This window comes from Cibotium barometz, chromosome 22, assembly GCF_041138505.1.
Source record: "Cibotium barometz isolate CiBa-2024 chromosome 22, ASM4113850v1, whole genome shotgun sequence".
Lineage (NCBI taxonomy): Eukaryota > Viridiplantae > Streptophyta > Polypodiopsida > Cyatheales > Cibotiaceae > Cibotium > Cibotium barometz.
Window position 1 is genome coordinate 8,220,617 of NC_141067.1, and position 14,283 is coordinate 8,234,899.

General features: G+C 39.1%; 1 protein-coding gene across 1 annotated transcript; it reads right to left on the minus strand.

Annotated features, from left to right (window-relative positions):
* Nucleotides 1–367: 367 nt before the first annotated feature.
* On the minus strand, nt 368–3,527 carry LOC147626223 (exocyst complex component EXO70I-like). Its single transcript, XM_086816897.1, has one exon. The coding sequence runs from the start codon at nt 3,280–3,282 to the stop codon at nt 700–702; it is 2,583 nt and encodes an 860-aa protein (XP_086673023.1). The 5' UTR covers nt 3,283–3,527; the 3' UTR covers nt 368–699.
* Nucleotides 3,528–14,283: the final 10,756 nt, after the last annotated feature.

Genomic DNA, 14,283 nt, shown 5'->3' on the forward strand with positions numbered 1-14,283 from the left:
TGTGAGGAATGACCCTTTTAATAGTAGTCTAATATAAAGGTTCTATCCATGTCTTTTCTAGGCTCTCTTTCTCTCAACTACCTTATGCTAGGCACCCCCGCCCTCTCTCTCTCACTCTCTCTCTCTTTGAAAATAAAGTCATGCCGGTTCTTGTTTTAACTTCTTATGGATCTCAATCAAATTCTCAAGTACTATCCTGTGTGGAGAGTACTTCCTTCACGGAAATTTCTTTGAAACCTAATAACCAATGAGAAGTACGTTTTCTAAAAAAGTAGAGACAAATAGGGAAAAATCTTTAGAAGTGTACACAGTTCTGAAATCTATATTAATTGAAACATGACATCCATAGAGTCTCCATACACTTGTCAATCAAAGAAATCCTTTTAGAAAGCACATGGCTTGAGGTAGTATCTAGTGGACATAGCATACATCCTTAGCATTTTACTTCTCTAGGATTGTATTATTGTATACCCTTACGGGAGGGTTCAATTGTAGAAGTCAAAGAATTGTAATACAATATGGGCTTTTACTATGTACAGCAATGGTTTTTATAGCGCTTTTGATGGTGTGACTCTATGAACTTCTATGCCTGCACTGTCGTGTGCGAAGCACTATATGAATGCAGCTGCACAAGAATAAAAGTGAGCAAATGGTTGGAACAAGTAGGTGATGGGGCAAGATAACATGTAGTGATCTATTCTAAGGGTTTTGGAAGGAATTTCTTTGATGAGGTGCTATGAGGTCACTGCTAGAGGTGAGGGAGGCTGAATCATAATCAGACATGAAGGCACTTATGAAGTGAGCACTATTATTCTTGTTGGTGGTGGTATGGTTCTTCTTTTTGGCACCATGGTGAAGGTGTTGATATTGGAATGCTGGCTCAAAGATGCTGGTAAGCATGTGCTCTACAGCCTCGGGCAAGTATTTGATGATGCTATTATCAAGTTGATTAAAGTGATTGGAACTGTTAGGGGCCTGGGGAGTGTACTCCATGATTTCGTTATCAAGTTGATTATGGTGGCTGGCAGCATTAGGGGTAAGGTGCTGATGGGCAGTTGACGTGGGTTGAAGAAAATGGGAGTATTTTTGCAAGAAGCCATGATAAGCAGGCACAACAGACTGCAAGACATCACGAGAGATGCGTTGTCTGAGGTCTTCATTGGATATCAACCAGGTGCTATGCCTTGCAATAACATTGTCAAGAGAGGCATGGAAAGCCCTGGCCCTTTGCCTGATGAGTTCTCGGCCAGCCGACGACCCAGAGCTAACAATGCTGTTGAAAGATGAGCTCAACCCTTCACAATTGACTTGCATGACTAATGGCCCCCATGCCTCTTGCTTGTATTGCATAGCGCATAACTCCACCTTGTCAAGCTGCCTTTGTAGCCAGCCCTCCCCCAGTAGAGCTCCCACCTCACTCCCCCTACACCTTGTGTATATATAGCTGTAATTATTCATCAGAAAGAAGCTAGCATATGCTGGCACACCTATTAGCATCTCTGCACTCATAGCCACCTTCTTGTCCAATGATTGCATTATCTCAAGCACTGCCATATGTAATAGCTGCTGCTCATCATCATCATCATCACGACTACCCCCTGCATTAGGTGCTAATGCATCTTTTCTCTCCTTTATGAAGCTCTTTTTAATCGAGCTTTGCTCTGCCTTGAGAGCCCTGCCAATCAGAGGCTTGTAGAATTCACTCAGCATGTACTTCAGATAGTTCACTATGTAGCTCACGAGCTTGAGAACTGCCCCACCTTTAGACATAATATTCTTATTATTGAGATTATTATTGTTGCCCTCCTCTTGCATCTCCACATGGTACTTCAACTCCTTCAAAACCCTAGCCACCCCTTCCACCACCTTCTTATACAAGCTCCTCATTCTCTTCTGAACGTCTCTGCATGCCGGCCCCCCTCCACTGAAAATCTCTTTGAACTTCGTCTTTAAATTCTCCAAGCATTCAAACATGTCAAGCAGCTTGAAGAGCTTCTGGGGCTCCCTATGGCTTTTTGTGAAGGCCTCCCCAAATTTGAAAAACGATGCCAACCCCATGTCCATAGCCATCCTCCCAAAGACTTCTTTACACAGAAATACAGCATCTGGCCTCACTTGAGAGAAAACCTGCTGGCAGAAGCTATGTTCAGAAGCAAGTAAAATATTCACCAACACATCCATGTGTTGTGCCCACATGGAAAGATGCTCCTCTAGGCTTGTCCACTCCATGAGATTGATGGCATCAGGTGTCTGATAGCATAGGTAGCTGTTTGCTTGAAGAGTTTGCAAACTTTCCTTCAACTTGTAGCCCCTTTCTGTCTCATAAATCTCTAAACAGATTTCCAATTTGTTGCTCAAGGCCAGCCTCTCAGCTATTCCCTGCAAGATTTGAAGTACAGGTGCAGGCAAAGCTTGCTTTGACTGGATTTTTTGATTTCCTTCGGAGTGCTTTATCAAGCATTGGGCTAAATCCATGGGCTTGCCATAGTCTCCTAGAATCCTCTCAAAGGCAGCAATGAGATGATCCAAGGCCTGATCAACAACCCTCCTGGACATGACGAGGTATTCTTGCCCTGCAAAGAGAGACTGCAAGGTTTCAACTACTTCACAAAGCTGTTCCATGTGGAACCTATCCACCATCTTGTTGCCTTTGAGAAAAGCTAGCCCTTCTCCCAGGGGTTCAATAACCATAGGAACACATTTGTGCATGAACTTCATGTACTGTTGAAAGTGAGAGAGGGCTTCTACATAGTGGCCCACATCCTGCAATGGGCCAGCAGAGAGGACACCATGGAGCTTCTGCACTGAGTGGAACAGATGGAGGACAGTTTTTGCTGGCCTTGTTGCCCTATCCATGTGATCTTCAATCTGCTTAGCTTTGGATGATTGAAAAGCCAATGGAGAAACAGCTATGCTCAGGAGAGAGACTCTGTTCACCACACTCTGAACCCTAGCATGGGACTGATCCACGGAAACCTGGAGCTTATGTGCCCTTGCCATGGCAGATCTCAAGTGTGTTTGTGTGCTTTTAAGCTCATCTAGGCTAGTGTAGAAAATTGATGGAGATGGAGGGGTGATCACAGGACAACCATTATAATTTCTACTAACAGGAAGGGGATTGCCATGAATAATTGCTAAATCTTCTTCATCACCCTCTGTGTCGAAGCTGCAGCTGGAAGTGGAATAGGAAGAGTTGCGGTATAACCCTTTCATCAAACCAAACTGAAAAGGCGACCTCGGGCTAAAATTTGATGTATTGAATTTGATCTCCACCTTCTCCATCGTGAAAGCCACAGGATTATAATCAGTTATCTCACCTGTAACTCTACTATAGTCAATCCCCAATATATGGCACTAATCTCCTCCCTACACTGTGCTAATCTAAGCAAATGCTTCTCCTTATGATCCTGAGCACGCCCTTCGTCTTTTCCTACCAAAAATTACAAGCTTCTTCTTAATCTTCGCAAGTATCATGGCGTGAAGCAGGCGTGCGCTCTTGGTTCTAAGAGAGCAAATCAAGGATTAATTGAAGCAAGGATTAGTCTCTAATTAAGCAAAGAGCTGTCCAGTGCTTTGTAGTTTTGGCCCGGAGCAAAGCGGGATTGCCGAAGCGCCTCGTCATGCAAGCAGCCACAGCTCGCGACAGCCTACTGCATTGAGAAGACGGCGGTTGGCGTCCGTCTACGTAAACCCCAAGGGTTGCCTCAGCACTTATTGGTCTCGGCCCCACTTTGGAACTTTATAACTATTGAATTAGTATAGTATTATTAGTCTCCTAACCCCCCCCCCCCCTTCAACAATGTTGCACACATGCTTTACACATGGCACTCTCTGTGTGGAACGCCTAGAGGGCCAGAGGCATGTTCTTGAGTTCTACTCACATCGTTATATTCGGCAAACATTCAATCAATCAAATTATAATATATTATTATATATGAGTACCTCCTGTACATGGGGTGCTTGCTTACATCCTCGTGAAAAAAAAAAAAAAAAGTTTACCCTACGAGTGAAACGTCAACATTAGAGGCATTTCTCACTGATTTTAAGTAATTAGAAGCTAAAACCTTTCACCTTCACCTCTAGAATTCGCAGACATTTTCAAGTGTAAGAGGCACAAAAAAATGCAATAAACTCAAGTGCTTTTTACAATGTAAATTAGAATTTGCATTGACTTGGGAGAGCTTAGCAAAGATGGTTTTCTTCTTGTGGTCTTTGCCTACTTAGACACATTGATATACTATGCACATGGAAAGTCTGAACAAAATGTTGATTAATTTGATATACAAAATTGCATCTACTTAGAAACGTGACATATTTGCACACATGAAGGAAGCAATCCACCTCAAAACAAGTAGTAGTCCATGCCAAATCAAGCCGAAACTGTTCAAGCCAGTGGGCATTATGTTCCAAGGAGTGTGTGGACACTTCGTGGAAAAATTCATATTTACACATCAGATAATCTTCACTTGACTAGGCTCCCACTGCTTATGTGTGTATGGGTAGTGCACAAATCTCTTCAAGGTGTCTCTCTATTTTTGGAAGCCCTAAAATGCCTCTAATGAAAAAATTATAGTGAATCATCACGATACCTCTTTGAGAAAGAGAGAGAGAGAGAGAGGTATATGTGTGAATTTTTGAGTAAATGCATGTACATGTGTGTTGGAAAGCTAATCAAATATATTTTTTCAATGGCAAGCTAGTCAATGTTGAGAAATCATTTATGATAGATACCATGTGGACATTCTTGATTAATTTCATGAAAATTTTGAGCCTTGAACTACATGCATTTGAATATTGTTATGACTCATTTATGAATTTCAATCAAGAACCCTTTTAAAAACACACCCTTTGCCCTAACACATGCATTTAAATATTATTATAGCTTATTACGAATTCCAACCAAGAACCCTTTTAAAAGTATACTCTTTGTACGGTTTTAAATGTATATTCAAATACTCATTTTGTGTTCAGGGAAATTTTAATTATTTTCATCATTACATGAAAAGTATATGCAAGTTAGAACTTCATTGGGGTCAATGCTATTAACTATCAAATTATAAGGGGTGGGGCTCCAGTTCTCAATACTCGAACCCCTCCCCTCTCATTCCATAAAAGGGGTATGGTAAAAAACATATCTCCTTGCACTACATTAAAAAAAATTTCCAATTATATATTTAAAAAACATGATCATAAGCTTCTACTTTCACGATATGATCATAAGCTTTTACTTTCACCTAGTACTATAACTATAGGGCTGTTAGATAAGCTCATCATTGGTGATGACTGCATAAATATTTCAATGTAAGTTGCATCTTGACAATAAATTCTTTGAACAATCTCGATTTGGCCTAGGCCATAGAGGGCAATTGAGTTTCGCAATCCGCTCTAAAGGTGCCTTTTTTAAATGTTTGGTTCTAACCTCTTCATCAATTTGTCTCCAAGCTTCCCATCATGTAAGAGTATAAGGCACATGAATATTTTTTTTGGGTCAAATTAATTAATTAATCCTTTTACCTCAAAAATAGCCTCAAGGTTTTAATAAGGATTCCATAAAATCCCCCCCCCCTCAATTTCTAAGGTTTACAACGTGTTTTTTTAAAGGCAATATAAATCTTCATAATTTGTTTATTTAGCCATGAATTGTTGCCATTGTTGTCTATGTAGAAAGCTTTTCTCCTCTCTCTCTCTCTCTCTCTCTCTCTCTCTCTCTCTCTCTCTCTCTCTCTCTCTCTGACTTGCCATAAGGTGCTACTACAAGAAACACTGCTAAGTGAATCATGCCGCACACTAGCACAACTGAGGGGTGGTTTTGTCTACATGAGAGTTGACAAGAGGACACCAGGGGATCTTAGTCAATATGGAGGGGCGAAGGGGGGTGAGGTCGAGGGGAGGTGTGTGTCCTGCCAGAGGAGGGAGGTGCAAATTAGTAAGTACATGCACTTGGAGATTTTTGGAGGAGTAGGTGTGGTGTAGTTGGAGAAGTAGGGATACCCAACCCTACCTTAGGGTGGTGGGAATTAATTAATTGCATACATAAATTAAACTAAATATATCATACACAATTATGCCTAAAAGATTTAGAGCAATGAATCTTGGAGGAGACAAACTTTATACATATATCTTTTATTATCTCCTAGGAATTATTTAATTGCATACACAAATGGACTAAATATACCATACTCGGAGATTTAGAGCTATGAATTTTGAAGGAGAGAAACTGTACTTTATTATCTCCTTGTGAAATTGAGTCAAACTTATGTGCTATCTCACACAATTTTTGCTAAAACCCCAAAGCCTTTAACATGCTAACTAATGTTATTGATGTGCTTCCCAATAGCTACCCAAGGTTGACATCATATATGGCCCCTTTGACTTTCTAACTATCCTAGTCATCACTGTTGCACATTATACTCCACCTTTACATGCCACCTCACATGTGATGACATGGCATGCCACATCAAATTGTCACCTTTACATGCCACCTCACACATGATGACATGGCATGCCACATCACCTTGCTACCTCCACACTACACCAACCCTTTTTGACCCTTCCAACTAATCATCGTAGTCATCACTATTGCCATATCATTGATACCTTACACATCATAGCATCACATCATGCCACCTGTGTTGCCATGTTGACCAACACTCATGTCGCCATGTTTGCACTCCCAATCACTTCAAGCATGGATAGATCCATGTATAACCATCAAATAAGTTTTACTAATTAATTAAAACTTATTTGATGAGGGTATATATACTAGAGTAAATTAAATATTACAAGGAAATATTTTTTATTACATTTATTTATATAAAATTAGGATATTAATATAAATAATAAAAAAATATTTTTAATAAATAAGTATAGCTATATATATTAAATTTATATATATATTAATTTTTTAATATCAATAAATAAATATAATTAGTAAATATTAAATAAGTGAAAATTTTTAAATTAAAAAAATATATTTAATACTAAACAAGCAATAAATACTAAATAAAAAAATATTAAATAGTAAATACTTAGTAAATATTAAATAAATAAATAAATATTAATATTAAATAAATAGTAAATACTAAATAAGTAAAAAATAAATTTTAAATTTTAAAATATAGATTTACATATAGTAATGAATTATGATATTAATATTTTTTAAATAAATTTAAATATAGTTAATAAATTTAAATTTAAATTAAGACATAAATTATCCTTAAACTTATTTTACTAATCCATTATCATCCAACATATTAAAGGAAAATCTTACATCCAATCAAATGTAAGGTGGATATGTCTGTTTTCTACAAAAGCACACATCCTTAAGCTTATTTCATTCATAGCATAGTGTCTCATCCTAGTACAATGTTTCATAGCTTAGTGTCTCATCCTAGTACAATGTTTCTTTTAGATCATCCTTAGCCTTTTGAAGAACGGGTTCTCAAAGTTGTAGGAGTAGGAGAGGTGATAAGAAAAGAAACCCCCTCACCACCATGGGTCTCATGATGAGGAGATAAAGAGGATAACTCATGAGTGAAAGAGAGAGTGGAGAGTACACCAATGAGCAATCATTTATGTTGGCGAGCCGATCCCACTCCACCTCATCCTCCTTCTCTGACCCCCCCCCCAGTTTACATAATCAACATCAACCACCCTCTCCCAACCCTTGTGTGTGTAGATAGAGAAGTGTTATTTGGGTCGAGAGTACCTTGCCGCATCCAGACTATCATTTGAAACTTTTTTCAAGATCCCACACCTTCATCTTAATAAGACATTTTGAACCCCCTAATTGACTATCCCAACCTAACTAGCCAAGTGTAGGGTGCTGATTTCTAGTGGTCATAGAGAGAGAAGAGAGCCAACATTGAGGTGCTCAATAGTGTGCATCAGTCATATTCGTCTATTAAGAAGAGAAATAGTGCAGATTCTCCTCGTGCTATTGTAGAGACCATTAATAGACTAGATAGGGGGTTATGTGGGAGTCACATCTCACATTGCATAGTACCAAGCACTCTTAAAGTTGGCTCATTTAAGAGATGAAGTTTAGATGTGAATGGTTGTGGAGTGGTCATGCACCAAGGTGTGATCACTTAGTTGATGATAGGGAGTCACATCTCACATTGCATAGTACCAAGCACTCTTAAAGTTGGCTCATTTAAGAGATGAAGTTTAGATGTGAATGGTTGTGGAGTGGTCATGCACCGAGGTGTGATCACTTAGTTGATGATAGCACTAGATCTTTGATGGAGGAATTTTTGGAGGAGAATTGTAGAGCCTGGCTAGTTTTCAAGAAATCATTAAGAGAATCTCAAAGGGTGTGTTCATTGAGCATGGTTCTTGCTGTCATGAGACTAACTAGACTGAATTGTTGTATTCTCATTTTGTGGATATGAATTAATGGAGGCACATCCTCTCATTGAGATTGCCCAAATATCTTTTGAGAGATGTAAGCCATGGTTTTCTCATGATAACATGACACATGTTATTATTGATACCATGTGGAGGTTTCAATCATTGGATGATGTGTTTCATTCCTTTAGTGAAGATAACGAGAGGCCTACTAGCCCATGTGATTTCTTACACTCTCTTTTGTGTCCACATGAGGTAGATGCATTATACTATCATCTCTTGTGTGCCAAGGGTATATGTGGTGCATGTGGGCACTGCACTACCTATGCTTGAGCAAGATGCAAGTGAAGAGGATGGAGTGCAGTGTGGCAACACTATGAGTATGTCATGCATCGGCTTGTTGATGGTGGTGAGTGTTGAGATTTTTGGTGCCATTGAGGGAAAGGCATGAGTAGAGGACCACAATCAGGAGTATGCAGCCACATCACACTTGGACATTATCCCACATGAGCACATTGTACAAGGTATACCTCCCTCAGATAAAAGGGCTCATTTTTAAGCAATGAACATAAGCTGCTCTTAAGTCTTTCTATGAGTACAAGTTTCCATCTTGTAACCTAACTGAATTTAAGTCAATCTTGATTATTTTAATTAGTTCATCATTATGTTTGTAATTAGGCTGCACCCACCATAGGATTAGGGTTTCTTAATCATCATAATTAGGGAATTTATTAGGTAACTTTCATAAGGTACCATGATTCTTAACATGATATCAGAGCCCCCCCTTTCTCCTTGAGCTTCTCATTAGCATCATTTACACTAATCACACTATTAGTATCCCTAATCCCAATCTAATCTTCTCCTTTCATTTGTGGCCAATCTTGCAAGGCTCCATTCTCTCCATTAGTTTAACCCTTAATCCCATATTTATTATCACTAATAAATTGATTAGCAAGGTTCTCTACAAGCTTATCTCCATCTCCCTCTTCTGAGATTGCACTGCTTGGTTCTCCTCGTTCCCTTAGCCATTGACCAAGACATTTTGGAGGCACTCTTAGCACACTAAGCCACCCCTCTACAACACTATTCAGTCGATTTCACTGCTAGTAGCACAAACTCGCTGCTACCAATTTGATTGCTACAAATTGAACCCATTTGTTGTGAACAACATTCGGGCAAGCCCTTCAAGATGTGGCTTAGCAATGCCAAGGATGCTACATATTGAATCTTGAGTCAAATGATCAAGTGTAGAGGCTACTGTGATACAAAAACTAGTTGTCATCTATCTCACAGATCTAGGCAGTTTGAGCTTCTTTAAGCTAAATTTTTTTAATATGCCACTTCTACTCATCAAGCGCAAGCCCTCTATGTAAAAATCCCTTTGAGTTAAAAAAATTTAGTGGTCCATTTTTACTCACCTCAATGGCAAGAACTCTATGTAAAAAGCCCCATCAAAACCCCCTCCAATTTTCTCAATTGAACCCTCCAAAAAATCAACATGTTAATTACTCGATTAAGGTGAAATCAATGCAGTTAACAGTCAATTAGTAATTTTAAGCAAAAATTGGAAGTGTGAATCTTGAGTTTGGGTTGTGGTTATGACACACTTAGTTATTCTTGGCACTTAAAACACATCATTGCTTGTATTTACACTTAAAACTCTTTGTTATACGTAATTAGACTAATTAGACACTACTGTGTGAGAATCAAATTTTGGCCAGACCTTTGCAATGGCACCAAGCACTATCTCAAATGTTGAGAAGTTCTCTGGGGAAGGGTTTCACATGGACCACACAAATGAAGTATCTTCTCATGCATAAGAAGTTATGGAAATTAAGTAAGGAGGATGCACCCACTAATCTAACTGAGGATTGGAATGAAAAAGATGAACAAGCATTGCCATTAATTGGATTACACTTGGGCACTAACCTTATTCATCACATTTATTCCAAAACCATGGAAAAACAAGTATAGGATGAGTTAAATTTAATATTTGGTTCCAAGGCTAAGAATCAAGAAATCCATTTGAAAATATAATTTCATAGCTTAGAGATGAAATTGCATGAGCCACTAGCACAATTTATAAGCAAAATAAAAAGCATCATGACCCAACTAGATGACATTAATGCAAAGATAGGTGAAAAGGATGCACTTGCCATACTTCTAAAATGATGCACTAGTGACCACTCTAAAGAATTTACCTAAACTAATATTTGAGGGTTGTATTTCATTCGTGCTTGAAGAAGAGAAGTGGTTAAAGAATGGAACACAAGGTACCACAAGGGAACAAGCGCTCTACACCAACAAGGGTACAAAAGAATGCTACCACTACAGAAGCAAAGGACACTTCAAAAGAAAGTAGAGACTCAAACACAAGCCCAAATGTGGACACTACAACAAACTCGGGCACAAAGAAGAGGAATGCAAATTAAAGAACTAGGAAGCCAACTACGTGGAGTCGTCATTAGGCAAAGAGAGGACCCCCAATAATGAACATCTCTTCTAAAAGCAAAGCTACATCAAAAACAAGCCTCACCACCTTTGCCCATGGTTGTAAAAGGTCACCAAATGAGTAGACTTGGTCTTTTTTTTTTTAATCATCACACCTGACCACATGAGAGTAGCAACTTATGCATATACAAGAGTGATGAAATATTATAATACCACACTTGACCCCTTTAAGTAACATGTTGCACTAAGGGGGAGTGGTGGATCTTTTGTAACTCACATCCAACCACCTTGCAGTAGCCTATAAATCATGGCACCAAGGGGGGGTGTTGAGATTTGTGGTGCCATTGAGGACAAGGCATGAGTAGAGGACCGAGATTAGGAGCATCTAGCCACATCACACTTGGACATTATTCCATATGAGCACATTTGTAATAAGAGGTGTACCTTCCTCATATAAAGGGGATCATTTTCAAGCAATGAACACAAGCTGCTCTCAAGTCTTTTATCAGTACAAGTTTCCATCTTGTAACCTAATTAAACTTGTGTCAAGCTTGATTAATTTAATTAGTTCATCATTAGGTTTGTAATTAGGTTACACCCAACATAGTATTTATTAATCACCATAATCAGGGACTTCATTAGGCAACTTCCATAGCCAACATCTAGGGCACTATGGTTCTTGACAGTGGGTAGCCTGTGGAGGTTGCAACTTGTGGAGAAAGATATTCCATGTGTAGTGTTCATTTGAGCTTTTAGAGAGAATATCTATCCTTACATATGGCACACCCACTATGCCAAGTGTCAAGATAACCAATTCCATGCATACCTAGTGTAGTTCTCCACCATAAGTTGCAAGTTCACCAACTCCATGCATGCCTAGTGTAATTTTCCACTATGTCAACTGGCAAGATCACCAACATCATGCATGCCGAGTAAGTTTTCCATAGGTTAATTTATCATAATGGTTGATTCATTGAGGATTTAAAAAAAAAACTTACAAAGAGATATAGTCCGAGTACTACTACTTTGAGGAGGTATTGATCACTATTTAAATTGTGTTTAAAATTAAAAAAATCATCTATTACCACCGAACCTGATATTTTAATGCCCCCCTAGGTTGCCCTTTTGGTGCATACCAGTTGTTTTGTCATTATGCAAAAGTACATATAGATGGAGTTGGTAGCACACTTTGAGGCTTGTATCATTGTCAAGAGTATAATTTCTACATTAGCAATAACTCGCATGCATGATACACATTAAGTGCACCATTGCATTTTTAAGAGATCTTGGAGTCACTTGCATTTGGTCTGATGGATGTGGTGGGCCAGTTCAAGTCTTTGAGGAAATTTTGCTAATTGTAGCATTATATTTGATGGATGTGGTTGGCTAGTTCAAGCCTTTAAGGAAATTCTGTTAATTGTAGCATTAGATTCAATGGATGTGGTTGACCAGTTATGGTCTCTAAGGAAATTTTGTTAACTGTAGCATTAGATTTGATGGATGTGGTTGGCTAGTTCAAGTTTGATGGATGTGGTTGGCTAGTTCAAGTTTGAGGAAATTCTATTAACTATACAAGTGGCACTTGGACATTGACATTCTTGGAGTCACCTTGGAGTCACTTGCATTTTTAAGAGATCTTGGAGTCACTTTGCATTTGGTCTGATGGATGTGGTGGGCCAGTTCAAGTCTTTGAGGAAATTCTGTTAACTATAGCATTAGATTTGATGGATGTGGTTAGCTAGTTCAAGTCTTTTTTAACTATACAAGTGGCACTTGGACATTGACATTCTTGTCATTTAGAGCTACTTTGAGACTAGACATGGGAAGGGAGATAGTACATGAGCATACACAAGTGTGCTCTATGATCGTACCACCCCACTAGTAGTGTGACATGATATCAAAGATGCATGTTAGGTGGTGGAGTACTATACAAAGCAGTGGTGGTAACATATCATCTTACCCATCATGTGATGTGAGTGTGGTGACATGCACTTTGGAGTTCCACTCTCTATTTGCAGCACATGTCCAAGTGACCCCACTACTTTATGTTGAGATATTGAGCTCAACAAGTGCAAATTTGGGTGACACACTAGGATGACAACTCCGCACTTATGCCACTTCCATGGTTGGTAAGATTATGGGTGATATGCCACTAGTGGTTTACATGTTATGTTACAACCATTTTGGATTATTAAAGCTATGGCATAGTTCTAGCACGTGCTCATATAGTCGTGTTCACATTAAGAACCGACCTTTGTATGTTATAGGAGGAGAGTACTTTCCCTTATAGTATTTACTCTTATATTTATGTTATGATCATAAAGAAGAGAAGAGAATAGAAGAAAATTTAGCCATCCATCTATCTTGTGTGCTACTCTTGTGTGTGTGTGTGTGTGTGTGTTTACTTGTAAGGAGCTCAAGCTCCCCCCCCACATTCTCCTCATGGTCTCCTCATGGTATCAGAGCGTCAGTTAATGTGAGGAGCTCAAGAGGCAAGAAAAGGAAGTGGTACACATTTAAGTGTAACTCCATCTCTTTCTGTTTGATTTGGAAGCAAATCTCTGTAGGCAGCTACTCCGGCAAGGGTGGCCAGGCAGTCTCACAACAGTAAGGTGCACTACTACACCTTTGAGCCACCCTCTGCATAGAGGAATCGTATTGTGTGGATAAGGTTTGTAGGACCCTTATAATTTCAAAATTTGGATTTGAGGCCATTTTGGGTCCCATTTTAGCGCCCGTTTTTAATTATAATGTTCTGCCAAATCGACACTTTAGAAAAGTGTCGATGTTGACTATGTATGCCTAATTTCTAGTTTGGTGCAAAGTTTTGGAAAAAAGATTGGTTGTAAGCCACTCTATGTAGGGAATCTAAGATTTACAGGCTATTGGTGGACATCTGTTTATATGATTTTTTCATATTACAGTATCATAGGAGGTGATTATGATGGAAATTATAGGTTTGATGTAAGTGTAGAAGTTCCTACAAGAACTGCTTGGTTAGCTGTACGTGCTTAAGGAAGTTGTAGCTTCACAAACAACAAGCATGTCCACACCAAAGAGTATAACCCGTCTAGAGTCATAATAGCACATTGCTCGCACACTGGGGAATGGAAACCTCAAGGGCCATCAAGCTCTACCGAACCAATGCTTGGACCTTCATAATCTAATAACTCATAAGGGAGAAGTTAGAAAGCTCTCTCTCTCTCTCTCTCTCTCTCTCTCTCTCTCTCTCTCTCTCTCTCTCTCTCTCTCTCTCTCTCTCAATCACACTCCACATCTAGTTGCAAGCAACAAGAATCAAGTGAGATTACCTCAATCACACACACACACGCACGCACGCACGCACACACACACACACACACACACACACATGCACATGCATGCACACACACACACACACACTCAAGCACTCACACACTGTGCAAGTAACTCAACAAGACTCCATTGACAAGTGTAAACATGGAAGCATGCAAGAATTAGGAA